The 23,897-nt window shown below is 28.3% G+C and overlaps 1 protein-coding gene across 1 annotated transcript; it reads left to right on the top strand.

The window, feature by feature from the left end:
- The first annotated feature begins 634 nt into the window (after positions 1-634).
- Positions 635-22,725, top strand: LOC136977769 (uncharacterized). The gene is made up of 25 exons (XM_067273318.1): positions 635-823; positions 4,200-4,522; positions 4,593-4,719; positions 5,496-5,710; positions 5,778-5,948; positions 9,503-9,877; positions 12,525-12,679; positions 12,759-13,140; positions 13,223-13,394; positions 13,756-13,925; positions 13,997-14,105; positions 14,186-14,250; positions 14,341-14,445; positions 14,525-14,666; positions 16,166-16,416; positions 16,484-16,657; positions 16,863-17,039; positions 17,116-17,322; positions 18,303-18,434; positions 20,536-20,832; positions 21,275-21,557; positions 21,622-21,791; positions 21,869-21,977; positions 22,065-22,215; positions 22,289-22,725. Exons 1-25 carry the CDS (start codon positions 813-815, stop codon positions 22,460-22,462), a joined length of 4,647 nt encoding a protein of 1,548 aa, XP_067129419.1. The 5' UTR covers positions 635-812; the 3' UTR covers positions 22,463-22,725.
- The last annotated feature ends 1,172 nt before the right edge of the window (positions 22,726-23,897 follow it).

Here is a 23,897-nt window from a genome sequence, read left to right as displayed (position 1 = left end):
AGTTAGTAATAGAAAAATAAATTGTTGCAGTAGTTTTGATGTTCTATAATTAGTATTTTTTCTTTTCTTCTCTTGTTCAACCTTGCAACTATATAACAATATCTTCTATTAAGTGGATCCTTGACACATTTGTCTTCGAAGAAAACCAAATTGTAAAAGTAAAAATAATAATAATAAAAATATGAAAAGTCAAATTTCAATTGTTTTATCACGATTAATATTATCGAAATTTTAATATTAAGACAAAAAGAAAATAACATTTTCTATAGATTTTAACGCGTTTAAATTCATTAGAAAATGAGACTTAAATGTGTTTTACATTTTTCTAATTAATTCTAATTATCTTAAAAAAAGGAAAAATCTAAAGAAATATTTGATTAAATTTATTTGCAAATTAAAAAAAAACTTATGTGTTTTATAGAAGAATATGTGTTAAGCACTTTTTATGCAACAAACAATGTTGTTTTATATAGCATGAATATTTTTAAATAAAAAACAAAAAAGTAGATTTAAGTATATAAAAGCAATAATATGTTATAGTTAATCCATGCGGATCAATTTATTTTTTAGTGAATTAACAAAAGGTCGGGTAACAAAAGATGGTAAGAAAACAAAACAGCATTTAATACAGGCGATGGTAACATGGTCCAAAACGAGGACAGGTAAATATATAGAGGGTAGGGATCAGGAATCAAGTTGTAGTCTGATAGAAGGCGTTCAGACTGACGCTACCGGTTCATCCAGGTACTTTTTGGACTGTCTGATAAGCCTAAAAGTGGTTGTTATATTCTGTTTGTATATAATTGTAGAAGATGAAATTAAGGTAAGAATTCTTAATAATTTTTTCAGATATTACTAAGCTACTATCGAAAATAATCAATGTATTTATATATTAAACGTTTAAACGTTAATTTATAATAAACTAGAGAATAAAACAGGTGATTTTTGAAAGGAATATTTTCTATATTACTCACATTTTTTTTCGTACATTTATGCTGGATTGTTTAGAATAAAATCGTGTAAATGTAGCCTAAATTATTGAAATTAATGTTAAAAAGTTTAAATATAAATATTTTAAATTATTCGAGTATTATTAAATATAAAAGAGTATGAATATTTAGAATAATGAATTAGAATTATATTTATAACATTAAACACTTTCTTGTTAGTTACTAAGGCCAACGGGAGATTCATTTAAAATTGAAATTCGAAAATTAAAAGATTTAAATTAATTTTAATAAATTTTTCTATTAAATTAATTTAATATTATTAAATAATTTCTTATTTTTTAATTATATTATTCACTGTTATGTGACCTGAAAGATAATTTCATTGGAACAACTTTTTTTATTTATCATTATCGATAATATACACGTCAAATACTACATTTTTTTAATGTTAAAATACATTTGAATAAAAGAAAAGTGAAATAAAGTTTTATTTAACATAAATCTATTCGATAAAATAAAATTTTATTTGGCTTTTTCTCTGTAACATTCAGCAAAATCTTAAATAAGAGACAGAGAAAACTCTATTGTTCGAAATAAATAAGCATATCTAATTGAAAATTTGATATAAAATTAAATTAATCTCATGTAAAATTTCAATTTTGTATTGTTATTAGTTACATAAGAATTAATTATCTTTAAAAATCTTTTAGAGAAATATAAGTAAAGATTATATAAATTTTGACCTCTTGACCTCAATTTTTTTGCGGGGTTCTCCCGTGAGGCATCGGGCGTCTTGACTACCTTCGTTATTTTTGCGTTCCGGTCATCAGACCAAGCACATGACAAACTTTTGTGTATAAATACTGACCCAAATTAGTTTTGCTTACATGATTCTTCTGTAAGGTGTCTTACGGTGGGATCCGAAAAAACGATCACGTTCCGAGTTATTCCAGATAAAATATCCTATTAATTAAATTCTCTTATATCAGAATAATGTTTATTGTGATAGCAAATCAGCTAATTTTTTTTTAATATGCTTAGCTTATCAGATTTATTCAAGCAGGTTAAACAGCGTGGAACGTTTTCTCTCCTTTGCAGATATTGTCCCTTTACTTTCTCTATTGTTTTTTCTTCTTTATTAAATAATATACACACTACCGAATGACCTCTTTCGCTTGTTTTGTTTTGATCATAGACTAGGTTGGAAATAAATAAATAATTTACAATTCTTAATTATTAGTTCCGGTCTTCTTAATGAATAATATGTATTTGTTTATATTTTTAATACGGTCTTTTATTATGTCGGATTTTTGTTTCTAAAATTTTATTGTATTTTTTGGCCTCTCAGACATCGAAAAAGGCTTGGATCATTTACATTTTTGAGGCCTTCAAGACATTTTCAGGCTTTTCAAGACACTTGCCGAATGCCTTTTATGATAAGATCGGCATTGGAATTATAATAGGATTAATAATATGTAAAAAATTATTTTGAGAACCTTCTGATAGGATCAGCAGAGTTATTTATAGAATTATAATTTAATTTTTGCTTATTTGTTATGCTTAAAATATATTTTTCTTAATCTAAAATAAATTTAAGTAGCTCTTATCATAAATTTGATGCTATTTTACGATCAAAACTTTTATATCTTATATTAAAATTTTGGATATAAACTTGAAATAAGTATTTATTAAAAGGTATTTTATTAATATATCAAGAATTTTTATCAAAATTTTATAGTATTTTAACACATTTTATGACGACATTTCTGTATGTTCTTATCAATTAAATGGTTATTTGTGTTGCAAATAAACATTTTCTTTTTTGTTTAATTGAAACAATAAAAAAGAAAAACACTAAAAATTGGTTTAAAGTGTAAATATATAAAGTTCATAAGAAAATATACGCCCTGTATTTGTATAAAAATATAGAGTCTACTCAGTTTAGTATAGGGTGAGTCAAAAGTCCCATACAAAACATATCACGCGTTAACGTGCATTTGTATAAGCATTCAGTTAAATTGTACTCATGCTGTGACTTATAAGTACAGTAATTACATCATAAAGTGAATTCTTTACCTTTGCATGGTAATGTTTTATTCGTCATACAAAAATAAATTCAATATATTTTAGTCAGGTTTTCTTGTTTTTTATATATAATTGAATTTTTAATATAAAAATGTCCAAAATATATAGATACTTTAGTGATAAGCTACATATGAAATTTTATAATGAGAAGATTCATTCATACAAAAATTAGATTTGTATTTGACAAAATCTATGGTGTATGGTGAGATGCATATAAGTAGATCGAAGACCATTAATGGGATAAATGGTAGAATCAACTAAAGTCAATGTCTGGCGCGTGTGTAGGCGACAAAGGCAATGACCTTCGATGGCCGCCACTTGACACCCAAACACGTAGAGTGGTGGTAACGTGTTATTCAAATATTGATTTTTGTGTCATATGATTCTAAAAAGGAATATTCTATCTCAATCGTATAAAAATCTGAATTTAAAAAAAATCATACAAATCTACACTAGATCGATTATAAGTTTTGACCTCAATAACAATGACAATAGGAGTGTAGGTCACAAAATGACGTCAACGAATGAATGAACTTTTGTGTAAAAACCCACATTAATCAGTCGTTTAAAAATAATTTTAAAATTACTGAAATGTATTATTGTTGCTCAATTATTATTATTTATATGATTTAATATATTTATATATTATGTTAATTACAGAAATAAGATACATCGTTTTCCTCTCACAATGTATGTACTGTTTATTACTGTATACTTGAAATTTATAAAGAGTTAGAAAGACAAACATTATATTTTACTATTTATTAAAGATAATTCTAAAATAAACACTAATGTGCTTACAATTTATATTACAGTTAATTAACTACGGATCCTCTCTCGACCTCTGAGATCCAGAAAGGCCCTGTAGATAATTAACTATAGCAAAACTTCCGTAATTAACTATAATGTAATTACGAGCCATTTACCTTTTTGAGATTCCTAGTATATGAAAAAGAAGCAAAACAGGGAGTAACAATTGTATAGTTAAATTATTTACTTTACAAATACTAAAATTTATATATTTAAAGCTTCAGTTCATTTCAGAGACAAATCAGTAACGGATCTAGAAGAACCCAAAGGGGGAGCTAATTAAATCGAATAGAAATACCATTAAATATATCATATTTAGAACGTAAAATGCATGTATTTTTACTGTTTATATAGATGCTGCTGGACAGCAATTCTGCTTCTTTTGCTATATTTATGCCAATGTATTGCATCTATGGAGATAGTAGATGTTCCCATTCTGGGCACGAGCAAACACAGAATTGTTTCACGAGTAACGCGAGGACTGAGGTTACACAAACGTCAATTGACGAGAATTACTCAACATCTGAAACCTGCCAAAGAAATAGATCCAATACCAGAAGGGCCGAAAGTGTTAATGCCAAGATTCAGTACGGAAGATCTCAAAAAATACATAGATGAAGCAGTTCGTAAAGTCGATCTTAGAATGGAAAACATAGAGCCTGCAATTTATAAAAGTGGTATGTTGATTTTTAATGACAATTTAAATATTTAAATCTGTTTTATGAAATGACTTTTTTTTTCAAACAGGTGCGATACAGAGACCGGGAACACCAGAATGGTTTGCATCTGCCTCTGCAAAAACTAAGATCGCAGCAAAAAATTATTCACGTAATGCTATAGTTGCAGAAGAAGCCACTAAAATAATATCCCAAACGTAAGAAAATTCATTTAGTGATTTAAAACATTTAGTCACACAGAGAAAAATTTATTTATCATATTTAATTTAATTATATAAGCTTATTTAAATTCAGTATTTATAAATTTCCAAAAATATATAAACGCCGTTAGATATTTTTTTTTTTTTTTTTTTGTTATTTTTGATAATTTTGATGATATACGAGTATATAAATTTTGAAGATATGATCAAAAATACTGTGTTAAAAAAATTCATCATTTATATGGTAGATAGTAGGCTACATAACATACCGACTTGTGAGTAAAAGGCCTTAGTAAACAGGTCGAAAACTCAACCGTTTCTGAGATAAATAATCCGACAAAGACCTAGAATTTTTTCGCGACTCTAAGATGCCAAGCGTGCGTGGAAATGAGAGGAGGACACGTGAAATACCTGTAAATATCGAGGTAAAAATTTGGCAAGATTATCTTCACTTTTCACGTTATATGCGACACAAAAGCTAATACATCACTTACGATACTAACATAAAAAATTGTTAATATCTCAGAAACTGTTGAGTTTTCGACCCATATTTACTAAGGTTTTTTTTTGTAGCTCTATACGGTGTGCACTATCTACCATATAAATGCTAAACGTTATTTTAACACCCTGTATAAAACTGTTATATAATTACCCAAAAATCTTTGATTAAATTAAATTTTTTTAACAGAATTTAATTTCCTAGAGTTTAAAATTTCATTACTATACTTTAAGTATTTTGTACTCCAATCTTCATTCACACATTTTCGTTGCAGATATCGACTCAGTAAGAACCAAATTGCTTATGGTCTTCCAACAGTAGATATCCGCGATACCTACCTTAGTAGTTCTTGCCCTTTAGAAGTTGATTTCCCGTGCCAACCGAGAAAATACAGAGCTTTCAGTGGCTACTGTAATAATGTTCAGAATCCGACCTGGGGAAATGCCAATATCAAATATATTCGATTTCTAGCACCCGATTACACTGATGGTAAAACATTTAATTATACATTTCGTTTAATTAGATTTATATTTTAAATTTTTAAACATATTTTTAGGAGTAAGCACTCCTCGAGGTGCCACAACGGGTGATGTTTTACCCAGCTCACGTGCTGTAAGTCACGCTATTCATAGTGATTCGGATAAACCGCATCAACACGTCACCACTATTCTTGCTATATTCGGCGAATTTGTTTTCCACGATTTGGCACATACAGCTCAATCTGCAGGTGAGAGAAACTTAAGAAAGTCATTACTCTATAAAACTTTTAATAGATCAATTGTTTATGACTTATACTTCGAGTTATTAAACTCTTAATTGCTAAAAAAAGCTATTCAGTAAATTATTTAGCAATTATTTCTTACAATGAATATAATAAATCTTCGCTTCTAAGCCATTTTATTGTTTAATTATATGCATTTTTTACGTAACTTACATTGTACTGCTGCTATTCAGTCAGGAAGTTACTTCATTCTTTTATAAGTCTATAAAGTCTCCCGCGTGTATTACGTAATTTAAAAATAAATATTCTTAAATAAAGTAATAGGCAGTTTATAACAGAAAAATCGTGATTTAAAAATTTTTTAAAGCCGCCAAATAATCGTTTATATCAATCAACATTTGCATATTAATACAGTAATATGCAACTGTATTAATCAATTAACTCTAGTATATTAATGTAATTAATTGATTAATAAGGTAACTTTCTAGCATAATTGCAAATACAGATCGAACGATAGAAAAAGTTAATAATACCTTACGAAAATAAAAAATAAACTGTTAATTTTTTAGTAAAAAGTAATAAAAAGTCATCCATAATTCGTTGAAAACATAAATGAAACGAGTTAATTAAAATAATTAATTTGATTATAACTTAACTTGACTGTATAATGAAATCCAGCAACGAGATGCTTAACTTTCCCGGCAACATTTAGTGGCGCCATCTGTTATGACATTTCATTTTTAAAAATTTTTTTATATTTTTAACTATTATAAAATGGCAAAATGCTTAATTTTGAGGGTAGGGATGGGTTTTATAGAACATTGTAAATACTAATAACGAGTAAAACCGTCATTAAGTCCGATCCTACTGGAGATACACACGACCCCTTTATATCCCCTCTCCCTCGACCTTTAATCATCAAAATTTAATAGCATCAATCCCCCCAATAAGTAAACCTCCCTGCAAAATTTCAGAATTTTTCGACATAAAGCACAGGAGTTATTAAGCTTCAAACAGGGTAAACAAAATCGTGCCTCCCAACACACACTAACATTCATAGATCAGGAAAAACCCTCCAAATTTTTTAAAATTTCTCGACGTTTTAAGATCCCACGAATCAAAAAATGCAAAAATATGGGGGATGCAGTTAATTGCAATCCCCTCAAAATGCAATTAAATTAGAATAATTTTAATAAAAGAACAATTAATTTGTAAAAGAAAACTTATAAATATTACAATGTTATTCATCTTATAGGCCTATATCATGTTTGACTCTTACGTTCAATAATTATGTTTATTGGGTAATTCTGATGCAAAACGTTACTGCTCGAACTTTAGGGTAGAATAATATAGAAACAAGTTTGCAATACAAATCGATGTACTTATGGAGAGTGTACAGTACATCACTCACCATAAATAAAGACTAAAAGCTTTCAGAGAAATACAAAAAATATCTTAAACATAAAAAAGATAAACAACACCAAGTAATATTTAACAAGGATAGTGACATTCACACAATGGATTTTAAAATATAAAATTTTAAAAATTCAAATTTTCAGAGAATTGTTGTGTTTCAGCTTTTAAATACTTTTTTTGTTATTTTTAAGTCATTATAATTTATATATATATATTTTTATGATAAATACATTTATGTATATATAAGCTATATTATAGTTCTATATACTTACTGTATATCAATATTTTTATATAAATAACTTATACTTGGGATGTAAGAATAATTAATTAATACATTATATATTTTACTATATGTTGTCTTTATACAGTGAATATAGGCTTTGTATAGCGTATAATATTATTTTAAAGTAAAAAAATAAAATGATGAACAATGTGTTTTAAACATTTGATATATTATTCTGAGCACAATAGATTGTGTGTTATTAAATATTGTTAAGAGGATTGCAAGTAGAAAACTTCCTGAAAGATGTTATCTTTAAAGGAAAAAAACTTATATAGGCCTATACCTGTCGTGACTGATATATTTTTAGTGTCGTTGTAAGGGTCACTTTTCTTGGCTTTAAAAATTTCATGGCTATATAAAAGTCCTTTTAAAGGAATGCAATATCTTTTCTGTTTATATTTACTTTAAAACAAAAACTTTTTTCATTTTTTTTATAATCCATTTGTTTACATTCATTTTCAAGATTTCTATCTTCAATTGTTTTTTGATTTTAATTTTGATAAACCAAAAAAATATATATCATTTTTTAATCGTTTTTTTTAACAAGTAACAATTTTTATTTATAAAATTTTGATAATTTTTTAACAAATAATCAAAATTTTATTAAAGTTTTAGGATCAGAAAATTTAATAAAAAAATAATAATTAAAGATTTACAGTCATGGAGAAACTTTAAAAAAATAACTTTATTTTTTATGAAACTTTTCATAGGAAAAAATTAAAAAATAAATGATAAACGAAACTATTTTGTATTAAATGTATTTGAAATATTTATATTTATTTGAAGTTTTCGAACAAAATAAAAATTGAATTTTAAATAATAATGTTTTGTTTTGTTGATTATAAAATAATTCAACTGGCATTTTTACTCAGCCAAAATTTATCGAATAGTCTCATATTATTATATAATATAAAAGAGTTATTGTTTAAAAATATATTTATGTACTGTACACTATAATTATTATATTTTTAATTAATTTCTATTACCTCGTATCAACTGCTGGTACTATGTATAATTCTCCTATCATAATAAGGTCTTCCTATTCTCAAAATTTTATCTTGGAATTACGTTATTTAGCATTTCAAATAAGTAATTTATAATTCAGTATAAGATAGAAGCATGATCATGACAATAAGATAATTTAGTGAGTTTGCTTTGTCCATTGTTGTCTTAAGGTTTCAGCTTATTTCTGTAAGATTATGCTATTATTTGAAATGTATTTATACAGAAAAGTCATTAAAGAAATTAACATTTTTACTCTTAATTTTTGTTTGAGACGTTGAAGAGAATAAGGAAAGGTATGCCAAAGGTACCTACATTTTTATTAAACGTTATTATTTAACTTTCTTTGTATCGTGTCCTCAAACCTTGCAACTCAAATTTCACCCGCTTATAATTAAGACAGAATGCTTAAACTTTGAGGACATACCTAAGTCTGATTACAATGCATTTTAATGATGCTTTGGAATGGCTCTATCCTCATCATTCTCCCCACTCCGATAAGCATAACCAGATGTAGAATTTTATCATAATGTATGTATATATGTATGTATGAACATAAATACATCACTGTTCACTACAGTGATGTATATGGTGGGCATGACCTCACCATGCTATAAAATGATCAATAAAAGCTATATTAAAATTATTTTTTATAAGTTTGAATAATGATGATTAGGAAAGTAACAGATTTGTGCCAGCATTAGTTTTAATCCTGCAAGAGGGTAAGACAGGTACTAGCACAAATGTTTTTTGTTCTCGGAGCCTTTAATTAAAGATTAATTAAATTGAGAAAATATACTACAAATATTAGATTAAATAAAAGAAAAAATTTAATAAAACGGGACTTTCTAAATTGCAGGATTTCAAGGTCATAGAATTAAATGTTGTGGAGTTGATCAATCCCAATTACATCCGGAATGTTATCCAATTACGGTTCCCGAAAAAGATCCAATATTTGGAAGAAGAGGACGTAACTGTTTAGAGTATATTCGATCTTGTACAGCTCCGAGAATAGGCTGCACTCTTGGACCAAGGGAACAAATTAATCAAGTAACGTCTTTCTTAGACGGTTCCGTCATATACGGTTCGTCGATCGAAGAAGCTAATAAATTGAGAACTTTTCGAGGTGGACAGCTGAAAACTCAAAAAATAAAAGGAGGAAGAGAATTACTTCCGGCAGACACTGATGATTTTGATTGTAGAGGCTCTGGAAAAAGTAGATGCTTCCTTTCTGGTAAGCAGTTTTATTGCTTCTCTTAAAGGTCGAATGATTAAAAAAAATTCTCATAAAAATTTAATAATCATTAAGTTTATAGAATTTATCATTATTATTATTATTAATATTACAAAAATATTCGTATAAAAATATAGGTTTATTGTGAAAGAATAAATTTAAATATACAGTAGATCAATGTCTGTTTGTATACTGTGTTACAAAACACATTATTTCACTATTGTTTTACTAATTACTGTACTTGTTTTCGAATTGAAGACATACTCTGACTTTTAAAATAAAATTTTCGGGGAAAAATATGGTTATAATTAAAAAGAAATATAGTTGAAAAGATTTATTAAAGAATAGAAACGTTAATAAGTAACAGAGAATATAAAAATAAATGAGAAATGTTTAGCTCCTATAATAGAAAGACCCTCGTGATATTTTTTGAAGCCTCAAGAACATTTATTACAAAGGATTTATTCTATTACATTTCTTGTGTATTAAAACACAAGAAACAATTTATTCTTATCCCATTTTAATATGTAAAATATATATTGAAAGTTTGTAAAACTATTTTCTTTCTTTTTAATATATTAGGAATCTCAAAAAAGTAAGTGGATTGACCTCTCGACCTACGGGAGGCCCTAGAAATATAAAATTTTCATTACGTGAAGATATTTGAACAGTGATAAAAGATCTTACGGAGTATTTTTGTCACTGTTTAAAGGATATTTAAGGTTCAATTTAACTTTAACTTCGAAACATATGGGAAAATTATGCCTTAATTTGAATTAATGCTACTGTATTAAGAAATCATTTTGTATATTATTTTATTATATGATATGTATGATAATTATTTTATCAGAATTTTAAATATTCACATTTTTAAAATATTTTTATTCATTTTCAAAAAATTTCTACGTCATTTTTTATCTTCAATATTTTATTGATCATTCGAGCGTATAGGACATAAAATACTTCGCTTTAGGCTATATCTAAATCTCTTCTACAAACATGTTATCGTTTATATTAAAATGATATCATTTATTGTATGATAAATTCTTTGATCAGTATACATTTTCTTCGGTACAAAAGCTACAAAAAAGTAACGCTATGCCGAATCCAAAGGTAGAATAAACTAGAATATTCATGTAGTCTATATAACAAATATGCAGATATTTATTTATTTATTAAGTAATAAACTCAAATAAAACAATAGAATATTTAAAAGCTTTTAAATATTCTATAAGCGGATATATATTTAGCAGGACCATCCAGATCCTAGGAAAAATATATATTTGAGGCCTCTATAGCAAGTTACGTGGTAAATTATTATGTTAAAGTGAAAGAAGTAAATGAAATTAATATACATACCACACAACTTTTTAAGCTCAGTAGAAAAGTGTTTTTTGAACCTAAATTTTATGCTCATTTCTTTATCTATAATTTATATAGATTGTGTACACATACCAGTAGGGACCAGAGTAATTTGTTCTTTTCCCCCTCCTCTGGGTGTCTCTGATATTTAGTCTAGTCTGGGTAATTAGGTATATACGGCAACACAATAAGGCAACACGTGTTCTTCAGCTTGTAGAGTCCATTGCGACGTGTTCCACTTCATTCCAATTAATACCAAGTCTCAGGTCAATGTATTGAGCCAAATTTTCCTTAGTATTCCTCACTTTCTTTTGCCATTTATTGGTATTTATTTAAGAAGGCATCATTTTTCTTAAGATATATCCTATTAGATATAGTCGACACTCAGTGAATATTTCTTAAATATATTTATCACATAAATAATAAAATTAATATTAAGCAAGTCTCAATATTTATGGCTTTCATAGCCTTGAATAGAAAGTAAATTTGCTTTTTGGTCTAATATACTGCACAAATCAATAACAGATCATTAATTTATGTTGATATAAATTAACGTAATAAAATATTCTATAATTAAAATTATGATAAACGTATTTTTTTATTGTTTAAATAACATGTATTTGGAATAAAATATCCATGAAAAAAGCTTTAAAAATAAGGTTTTTGCGCTTGAATCGTTCCAAACATTGAATGTGTATCTCTCGGTTTAAAGGTATTTTCATGCAAGTCTATATCTTTGTACGTAAATAGACTAGTAAATTCTTACTCGAATAACTGTCAATACCAAAGCAAACGTAAATGAAAAGAAACAACAAGCCTGTGATATCAATTCTAACGAACCATGACCTCGAAAATAAAGGAACCTTTCTACGCAATATAAAGTAGTAGTAGTAGATTACCTGGTTGTTATACCTTTGGCTATTTGTAAATTTCCTTAAATTGATAAATGACATAGAATACTTAACGTATATTTTATAGTAAAGGTTACTTACATCCGCTTTAAATTTTAAAAGTGTACTGTATCTTAAAAAGCATAGGCCTACGTACACACAGAATTTTGAAACTTTGGGAATATTAATAAAACTAAAAATTTCTATATCTATTTGAACTGAGATATGAGCGTGAGACCTTAAGCGAATATTCTCATAGAAGACTTCACCCTTATATTATGGTAATGTCTTCGAACCTCGAACCTTTAAATACACCTGAATGCTCCTAACATTCAAATACCTGTGTTTCTAAAACCGTATCTTAAATTCACAAGACATTATTTTAATTATTTCAGGTGATGTTCGTGTCAACGAGAATGCAGGCCTCGTAGTAATGCATACGATTTGGGTTCGAGAACATAATAGGATAGCACGAACTCTTGCTTCTTTAAATCCACATTGGGACGATGATCAATTATTCGAAGAAGCAAGAAGAATAGTTGGAGCAGAAGTAATTATCATAAAGATTACATTCCATTGCAATTATGTTGTAAAAATATTTAAATATTTTCATTTTAAAATAATTTCAGTTGCAACATATAACTTATCACGAATTACTCCCGACATTTCTGGGTCAAAACATTATGGATAAGTACGATCTTCAAACGCATTCCAGTGGTTATTATACAGGATACGATATCAACATTAATCCTGGAATATCTAACGTTATCGGAGCATCGGTATTTGGTTTCTTATTTTCTATGATGCCTTCAAAATTTGATTTGTATACAAAAGAATTTAAGAAAATAGGAACGAAGCCAATGAGCCAAACATACTTTCAACCAACTGACATGTATTCACCTAACAAGTTGAATGAATACTTATTAGGTTTGGTGAGTCAGAAAGCTCAAGCTGGTGATGAATTTATCAGTAACGAAATGACAAATAACCTGTTTTTGGATCCTAGTTCCGGTAAAAAGAACCTTGACTTTTTAATTTAATTAAGATACTTGGAATTCACGAAAGTATTAATTCGTTATTTTAATCGGTTCAGGATTGGGTACAGATCTAGCAGCTATAATTATTCAACAGGGCAGAGATCACGGTATTCCTGGATACACCAAATGGAGAAAATTTTGTCGACTCGATCCTGTTATTAACCACTTTTCCGACTTGAAATCCACGATGACATCAGAAACTGTGGATAAATTAAGCAGAATTTATAAGTATATATCTTATTTTTTTAAATGAATATTTTATTTATTTTAAGTGATTTTAAACAAACACGTTAGAATTTTCGAAAGCTGTGAAATTTTAATACAGAGCTTTAAATATTTTTTATTATGTGGTTATTTTAAAGTCACAGAATATGATTTATGAGATCTCAAACAAGATGTGTTTGATGTAATGTAAGTCATATCACATCATGCACCCACATCATGTGTGAGATCTCATATACTATATATTTTGTAATGCATGTGACACATACATTATCCACCTCACATCATATACTGTACATCATAAAATATATCCCTTCGAGACATTTTAACTCGTCCTATCTATATCTAATCTATGTTAATTTTATAGAAATGTACACGACATCGATATATTTACTGGAGGATTAGCAGAAATTCCGTTAAATGGAGCAGTAGTTGGGCCAACTTTCGCCTGTCTTTTAGGTCGTCAGTTTCATTATTTAAGACGAGGAGACAGATTTTGGTACGAAAATGACATACCGCCATCTTCTTTCAATAGAGGTCAGTTATTTCAGGCTTTATGCATCATCAAAAACTAAGAATGAAAGTAATTACGTATCATTATTTTTCAGATCAACTAACGGAAATCCGCAAAGTCACTTTATCTCGAGTTCTGTGCGATAATGCCGATTCTATCAATTTAATGCAACCATCAGTTCTCTATCAGACGGATCCATTTCTGTAAATAAAATAATTTCATAGGAAAAATAATAGAAACTTTTATATCTAACAACATTTTAATTTCCTTGCTTTTTATATAGAAATGCATACGAAACGTGTAACTCCGATAATATTCCTATTGTAGAACTAAATAAATGGAAAACAGGTAAGCGATCATTCCATTTATAAGTTTGTAAAAATATAAAAGACTAATTTGGTATTATTGGCTTAATTAGTTATCTTCTTACTATTTTAGCATCTCCCCGGTTTGTTGTGCCAGAAACATTACTACAAGATTCTTTAAAGAGAGCCAAAAGACAAGTAGAGGACATGATCTCTAATGAAAGGCTTATTACTAGCAGTTAGTTAATTAATATACCTATTCAAATTAATTTAATTTGACTGTTTTGAATGTTAAATATAACTTTTTTTAAATTCAGAAAGGGGTATTGCTGCGGAAGGAAGTGCTCAAGCTGCTCATTTGGGATTTTTACGACCCAAACGTCAAGCCAGATTGATTTCTAATCAGTCGGTTGTTTTAGAATTGGCATCTCAAGGATTCGCTAATAATTACTTTTCCAGGTATTAATTTCGGCACTTTTTAAATATTCTATGCTCCATTCTATATCCATATTCTATATTATAGTCTATTATGCACCTCTGAGTTTTATAATAGCTACTATGACGGTTTTCAGGAAACAATTAGGTCATAAAAGCGGAGTCTACTCTATTAGGAATCCATTAATTACGTGTACAGTTTCTCAGCCACTTTTCACTCCCTTCTTCCTGTTGTGTACAGTACAATGGTGTACAGTACAATGGTGTACAGTACTGTGCTTTTAGCAAACTTCCTTCTCTTTACGTAGCCTATACAGTAGTTTATAGTCTCTCCTCTAACATTGACGAAATGACTCAAGGTTCTGCAAACATGTTCTGATAGTTTATTCACATGACTATTGAGTAGTTTTATAAGAATAAATTCGTTTGCCACTAGAAAAATTCAACGTGGAAAATGCATTGTTCCTCTCCTTCCCTCCACATCGTGATGAAATTTTAGCGACTCGCTCCCATTAAACTTCTGGTTCCTTAAATGGATTTAAATGTAATATTTAGTTATAATAATGTATTCCTTAGATATATTATTATAACTAAATATGACATTGCAGTCTACTACTAACATAATATTCTTCCTCCGAACCCTATATAAAATACTCGAATTCTCTTTAAGAAATCTTGACCTAAATAGTTGAACTTTTACATTATTTTTCTAGACTATATCCTATTATATAGGCTTTATTGCGTGTGATCAGAATATTACATTGTGTGTTTTATTCATAAAAACAACAATAAAACTGTATTTTAAAATAGTGATGATGAAAGAACAACCAATTCATGCAAATATATTCCATCGTAAATAGCTTACATTTTGTTCATTTTTCAACTTGTTTTTTTATTACTTCTCAAATAATCCATAAAAATGGTAATTTGTTACAAATACAGGAAGGATGAATTACTTTTTACTTGAATAAATTTTTGTTTTTTAAAATAATATTTACACTTTCTTTTAATATTTAAAAACTGTTTTTAAATATTAAAATACAGCGAAAAATCAATTCTTTGTGGTAGAAATTCCATAGAAATGTCCTATGTATGTTTTACTTCTTTCGTATAAACTTCTATTATGCAAATTCCAAAAAGAAATATAAAGAATAGTATAAATTCCATCTAATAAAAGATAAATATTAATCTGTAGTAAACGTGTATGGAATTCACTTCTGCGATATAAATTCCATAGAAAAATTCCATATGGCAATACTGTATATATGTAATTCCTTTCTAGAATACAAATTTCATATAATAGAATGTGGAAATATAATTTTATTATATAAATTCCAAAGAAAAAAGTTTGGAATTCATTTCGCGGATATAAATTCCATATGAAAATTAGCATTAAAAATCGGAGAAAAATCGAACCCGGATCCTTCCAGAGTAAATTCTATACTTTACAGATTAATTAATTATATTTCACATCGTTGATATTAATGTGAATTATATTAATTTATCGATTCGAATCTCAACAGTGATCAGAGAGACAGAGAAGGAGGAAGTTCGCTGAACAATGTAAGAGAATTGATGGCGGCTCTTCCGAATGTCGATGTCACCGATTTTATAGATTTGCCAAAAACCTTTGACTGCGACGAGCAAACATTACCTTGCGACCATACTAGCCGATTTAGGACCACTACCGGTTGGTGCAACAACCTTAAATATCCCGAATACGGAAAGAGTATGAGGATATTAAATCGTCTTCTTCCTTCTCAATACGACGATGGTGAGAATATTGAACTTGAAATTGTAATTGTCGTTAAAGAACTTACAATACGTTCTGTTTTCATTAGATATGAGCACACCGAGGAGTCGTGGAGTTAATGGCAAAACTTTACCCAGTCCGAGAGCGGTGTCGACTGCCATTCATTACGATATAAGTGCACCTCATGTACGATATTCGCTCATGGTAATGCAATGGGGGCAGTTTGTCGATCACGATCTCACGTTTACGCCAATGCACGAGGGTATTTATTATTATTAATTTAACATCATCTCGAATGTTTCCCTAAAATTGTGCTGCCATCTCTTATTGAAATTTTAAAATAAAACCTATATTGATTAATACAAATATTAGCCACTAGATGGTAGCACTATTATTAGATTTATAAATTATTATTATTTAAAATGCTTAAATTATATAATTATTTTTTAATATAATTAAACTTTCAGCATTTGGAGGGAGAGCTTTGGATTGTCAAGAATGCGATTCTGCAAAAACGGTTCATCCCGAATGTCTTCCCATATCGGTGCCTCCAAGAGACATTTTTTACCCCCCTTTTAACAAAACTACTAGAAGACCCACTTGCATTTCTTTCGTACGATCTTTAGGCGGGCAATTGACCTTAGGTAAAATTTATTTTACTTATAAAAATGTATCCTTATCGTACATTCATTTTATTTATGGTTTATATATAAACTATAGGTAGAAGAGAACAGTTAAACCAAGTAACTGCGTTTTTAGACGCTTCTAACGTTTACGGTTCCGATATGTGCGATACAAAAATGTTACGCTCCTTTATTGGAGGAAGACTTAATGTTACCCGTCATCCTTTGCGTGGTAAAGATCTTCTCCCGCAAAAAAATGATCATAAAGACTGCCGAGCTCCTTCCGGTCTCTGCTTCGAAGCAGGTGAATATATGAAGATTTTTGCTTATATTAAACTACGAAAAAGTTCATTTTCTTAATTAAAAAATTGCCTTTACATTATTTTTAATACTAACTTAAACAAGAATGATTATTTTTATAGTTTAAAAATATAACTTTGCACGATTACATTAAAAGTATACACAATTATTCATTGTTTGACTTTCTTAAACGTTTAATTGTAACCTTAAAATTGTTAAATTCTAAAATATTGTTTTAGAAATTATAAAAAGTAACTATTTATTATTTTATTAAGACTATTATTAAAGAAATAGAGAATTATCAATGGTGTATCTAAGATTTTGAGTTAGGTACTGTTACATATTTTTTTTTATTTATTTATTATATTCGGTATGATCCAAAAAAGGAGAGGAAGGGATGTAATATAAAATTATTGCTAACATTTAATATCCACAAGGATGCTGAGTATTTCTTAGATTACACGAAAATTATAATAATAATAATAAAGATTTAATGGAGCAGATGATTTATAAAAAGAAGAACCCTTTTGTAAGTTATCTTGTTCCATTAAAGTATTTTCTATTGCTATTTTTATTACCCTAAGTTATACATCTTTAGTAGGGGATATAAAGAAAACAAATATAATAAATGACAAATTTGTAAGTTATACAAAGCAGTTTTATAGAAAATTAAACATATAAATAGCTTTAGTTAATTTAGCATAAACTCGTCAATATTCAAGCAAAAACAAATAATTTCTTAGGCTTGTTAATTTAGTTCTTTTTTTGTTAAAAAAAAGAGTAATAATATATAAACAGGACGATTAAAGTAATAATGAAATAAAACATTCCTTTTATAATAAAGAAATATTACTAATTGCTAATCAAGTAATCATCCCGTACTAAACTTATTACCGAAATTAGGAAGATAATGCAAAGAATGATTCGTGAATTTTATTTCAATCATTTTACTCAATGAGTTTAAATTTGTTTGATTACATAAAGGCGATAACAGAGCGAGTGAACAACCAGCTTTGGCTGCAACTCATACAATATTTATGAGAGAACATAACAGATTGGTGGAAAGCCTACAGAGGATTAATCCTCACTGGAATGACGAACAGTTGTATCAGAATGGTGAGTGATTGTCTCCTTTATAATTAACTGCTACAGATATTATAATTTATAAATAAAACTTATTAATTTAATTAGAGTATCATAATTTTTATCTGAAACTCTAATTAGTTCTGATAGATAATTAATTATATAATACATTATTTAAATTTGTTTCTATTCTGATAATTTTTATATATATAATTACATAAAAAGTATTATTTTCAAAATTATTTTTAATTGTATTAATTATTATTTTATTATTCTTAGTTTTTAAAAATAAAAATTTTGCCTTGAAATTTAATTTAATTGTGAATAGTATATAAAAAATATGCATTTAAGTTTTTGAATAAGACAGGAATTTCGACTGCAGTGGTCAATCAACCACTGCAGTCTAAATTTTGGGTCCAGCTTATATAGCCAATAATCTCTTAATGAGGAGCTGTGAATGCTAAGTAACTATCACACATAATAATTTAATGCATTACATTCATTAGGTATAAATAATTTACAATTCAATCTTATCTTGAAAGGGGGAAAAATGGGGAAGGCTTATGTATTTGTTTCCTTCTAAATATTTTATAATATCTTAAACAAAACTTTAATTAATTATAATAATTTTATATTTATAATAATTTATAATTTATTAATTATATTTTAAAGTTACATCGGTGAAAATATATTAAATTTTCTGATTAATGATTTATTAAATTAAAACATTAAAGCTATTTGACTAATAAGAGGATGGAGACAATACATGTCTAGTTGATATCATCCTCTCCCTTAAAATAGAACTGCAACACTTAAACCAAAAATTTGATTTAAAAAATATTTATTCCAATTTTAAGTGTCAAAAATTAGATAAACAATAAGAAAATCTCCAATGGAAACACAACGAAACGGACGTTAGTGCAAAGTCGTTCTGTTGAAGTTTTGAACTGACATTGTTTATTAGATATTGCTTAATATATATTATTTACATAACTAGTTGCAATTTGCAAAGCTTAAAAATTTGATAGAAATACTCTAGCGATATTTTATGTATCAAAAGTTGGACAAGTAACAAGGCAATCCTTCAGTATCTAGAACCAAATGGGAATTGTAAAATCTGTTGAAGCTTCCAATTGGTCAACTTAATTATATAAATATTATGCATAAGATAATGAGTAATCAGTTAATTAGGCCTATATACAATTTTTAATATTTAAAGATATTGTGTTGAGTGTTGGCGTGTTGTAATGAATTGTTAGAATCATTATACCCTGTTTCGAAAATAATACAAAATGAATTCATTTTAATCATTAAAACTAAGCTAAATGATGCGTAATTAATTATTCTTTAAGCATCCTTAATAAGAAAAAAAGGCAACAGAAATAATTAAATATAAAATTTTAACCTGATGTTTGTTATATTTGGCCAAAATTCTAAATTAAATTAATGCGGTTTTGTGCATTTTTCTAATCCCCAGTCTAATAAATAACTATTATAATGCTAAGTGAGCAATTATTATTGTTACGCTTCGCATTAAAACAGGGGGAAAGAGAAAAAATTAAATTAAATTAAAATTTTTAAAATATTCAATTAATTATGAAAATCTTACAAATAAAATATAATCAACTTAACCTTGTAGAAAATCAACTGAAAGAAGAAAAAAATTAATTTTTCGAAATATTTATCAAAAGCAGCTGGGAATTGTAACTTATTTAAGCCAATGACCTTTGATGCATATTCGGGTCCTATAAGTACGTTTTTACACAGTCGAGGAAACATTCTTTTTAATTACTGATTTAATTAAGTGATAAAGGCTGTAAAAAGACCTAATTATTTAAGCTACACTCTCGACCATTACCTGTATGATGTCATATAACTTCATTATAACATTTTAGCGATAGCTTCACAGGGGACACCAACAGCTAGAGACATCTCATCAACCATAATACAGAATTATCTATTCTCACGTTCGACTTTTAAAATATTTAACAAGTCGTCTCTGTGAAATAAATAGCGTTCAGCCAAACGACGTAATTAGGGACAACTAATTAAGTTTTTCCTCTTAATTAACTCACCACCCCCGTCTAATGACGAAGTTATTCCCTGGAGTAATTAGTTCTTGGTTTCGCCACAGGGAGGCGCATCATGTCCGCCATCATGCAACACATCACTTACAACGACTTTCTACCTAGAGTGCTTGGAAGAAGTTATGCTAATAAGAATCACTTATATCCTTTACCCGAGGGATATTATCATGGATATGACGAAAACTGCAATCCTACTATATACAACGAGTTCGCTGCTGCTGCTTTCAGATTTGGTCACAGTCTCATTAAACCCGATTTGGATCGTCTAGGTCGCGGATACAGGTCGTTAAATGATCCTCTGAAACTCAGAAAAGGCTTCTTTAATTCCGACATGTTGTATTCAGGTAAGTTAAACGCTTTATTTATAAAAAAATGCATTCGTTTATAAAGGGATATTTTGTCTTTTAAATTGTTTTTATTTAACTCTTTGCCTTGTAAGCATAAAGGGAACCTTTTCCAACTCAATTTTGGCTTTAGCCAGGCTTACGGCGGGTTGTGAGTATGGCCGAATCTATGATGGATTTGAAAAAAAGCCCTTTTAGTGTCATTGGAAGAATGGTGAAAGACTAGAGTAGAAGTATCCGGGTCAATGTACTGTACTCCTGAAAGTTTGTGTCTTGGTCAACCTTAGCCTGCTACTCTGAAGAACCTAGCCCCTCATAGTAGCAGGCTCGACCATCTAATTTCAGTTTATTTCTACAAGTGTAAACCATTATCATCATTAATGGTTAAAATGCACGAAAATTTAATTTGGATAACTTGAATTTTTCTTTGTTTTTCTGATAGCCAACGCCATGGATCACATTATGAGAGGTCTGGTAACAAGCAGCATGGAAGATCTGGATAACTCGATAACAGAAGAAGTGACAAATCATTTATTTGAAGACAGTCGAATACCATTTTCCGGTATGGATTTAGCAGCGTTAAATGTGCAAAGAGCTCGAGATCACGGTATTCCTTCGTACAACGAATATAGAGCGATTTGCAATTTAACTAAAGCTCGCAACTTCGATGATCTAGTCAAAGAAATACCACCTCATATTGTTGACAGATTGAAAGCTGTTTATGAGTAAGTGTTTCCTTCTATTCATTACGAAATCATATTATTTTCGATAACTTAATTTTCCTTTCAGGAGTGTGGATGATATTGATTTATTTCCTGGTGGTTTGGTGGAAAAACCCCTGCATGGTGGATTAGTAGGTCCTACTTTTGGTTGCATCATTGCTTTGCAGTTTCATTTGTTGCGTCAGTGTGATAGATTTTGGTACGAATCCGACAATCCTCTAATTCGATTCACTGAAGGTGAGGAAATAATTAAACAACTTTAAAATAATTTAAAAATTCTTAAAATTATTACTAAAATGTGTACTGTTTTTTAGCTCAATTAACAGAAATTCGTAAGGCAAACTTGGGTAGAATCATTTGTGATAATTCAGATACGATCGAAGCTATTCAACGTAACGTATTTGATCTTACGGACTCCTTTATGTAAGTACAGCTTAACTCTGAACGATATAATAGAGATATCAATAAATTCCTCATTCAAATTCCAAATTTTCCTTCGATTAATTTAAGGAATCCTCGAGTGCCTTGCAAATCTCTTCCGAGTATAGACTTAGAACAATGGAAGGAGAGAATATCATGCACGGTTGGGGATGTAACCATCGATGTTGGATCTGCAGAGAGGATATCTCCTTGCGTCATGTGCACTTGTACAAAAGAAGGGGTTAGTTTGAAATTCATTAATTAATAATTATAATTTCTCGTAAAACTTAATAATAATTTCCTTCTCTTTTTAGCCAATTTGTCAATCGCTTCGAGTGAATAATTGTTTCCATTTGGCTTCCACTTTTTCGAAAGATTCCATACTATCCGATCACGTCTGTAAAGTACAGTGTGCCTATGCTTTCAGGGCATTCCCTCAAGTTGATCCTATAAAAAAGAACGTTTTAGGATTTAGTAAAACAAGTTAAAAGAAAATGTATATCCAAATAATTAAATTACACAGCTGAAATGTCCTAATGGCAGTTTTATGTTGTGAAAGGCCTTAGCCAAACATGGACTTGCAAGGCCTCTTTTATGTAATATAAAACGATAATTGATACTGTACAAGGTCTAAGATTCTAGTTAGCTCTGGATTCTAAATATTGGACCAAAACTGGGATTCTACAAAGCATATAACTGTGTGTCTGATGTCCTTAAAAGCACGAAGATCTAAGCGAAAGCCTAGATTGCCTACGCCTACAACCGTCACAAAAATAAGCTTCATCTTAAAGATAGTTAATATTTTTTTAGAATTCTTTTTTAATGTATAAAGTACAACTTTTTATAAATTTTTAAAACTTTTTTTAAAAAAATTGAGTTTAAAAAGATTAAATTAAAAATTTCCATTTTTTTAATCAAATACTTTAATTTTATTTATTTAAAAATTTTATCGTTGTTTAAATTCGTATTTTAATTTTTATTTAAGAATTTCATGAATTATTTTTCTTTATTTTCATAAAATGTTTATAATTTGTGAAATTTGTGAGATTTTTTAAATTAAGAAGTGCATTTTCTTTTGTTTTTACTCTACTTATATGTACAGAAATGTGTCAAATATCATTTTTGTTATAATTATTGTAAATAAAATTAGTTTAAGAAAAATAAAGAAATCTTTATTTTGAGTAAATATTCTTTGAATTGTTAGTTTTTATTTTTACATACACAAAAAATACATTTTTATTGTTTAAAAATGCTCTATCAGCAATGGAAACTAAAAACTATAAAAGCTCTTTTTTTGAATAAAATAATCGATATTTTATTATTCAAAACTATCGATTATTATATTTTATTATTCCAAAGTTGTACAAGATAACATTTCAAAACGGATAAACGTTTACTTTTTTGTGCTTAATTGTGATAAGACTCCAAATAGAGAAGGATAACTTACTTGTTAGTCACTTCTCAACACATGGAAGACCCCAGAATCTAGTGTTTTTGTAGGGGGAAAAGTATGAAAGTGATAGAAATTAAAGTTCCTTTTGATGAAAGGTGAAAAATCTTTATTTTATATATTTTATTAATCTATTTTAAGGCTTCTAGAGGGGGTGAAGCGAAACATTTATGATTAGTTCAGACCCTATCTTATAGCTCTATCAGGCCTGGACCAAGTAAATGCTTAGTATATTATCTTAATTAAAATAAAAGTGTTTCCTATATAAATTGCTATATAAAATACATCTGAGTTCCTTCGATAGACTCAAGATTCATTAGCGTAGCATCAATCAAAAAAAAATGATTTTGTTCCATAAAAAAAGCAATTTTATATACAAATAGCTATTTTAAAATTATTATACTGTATAAATTTAACTATAATATAATATATTTTATGTTAGAAATGTCTAATTAATTAATGAATATTATTAA

Source organism: Centruroides vittatus, unplaced genomic scaffold, assembly GCF_030686945.1.
Source record: "Centruroides vittatus isolate TY-2023 unplaced genomic scaffold, ASM3068694v2 contig_474, whole genome shotgun sequence".
Lineage (NCBI taxonomy): Eukaryota > Metazoa > Arthropoda > Arachnida > Scorpiones > Buthidae > Centruroides > Centruroides vittatus.
Note: the sequence above shows the minus strand (reverse complement) of the source record. Positions and strands in the feature narration are given on the sequence as shown.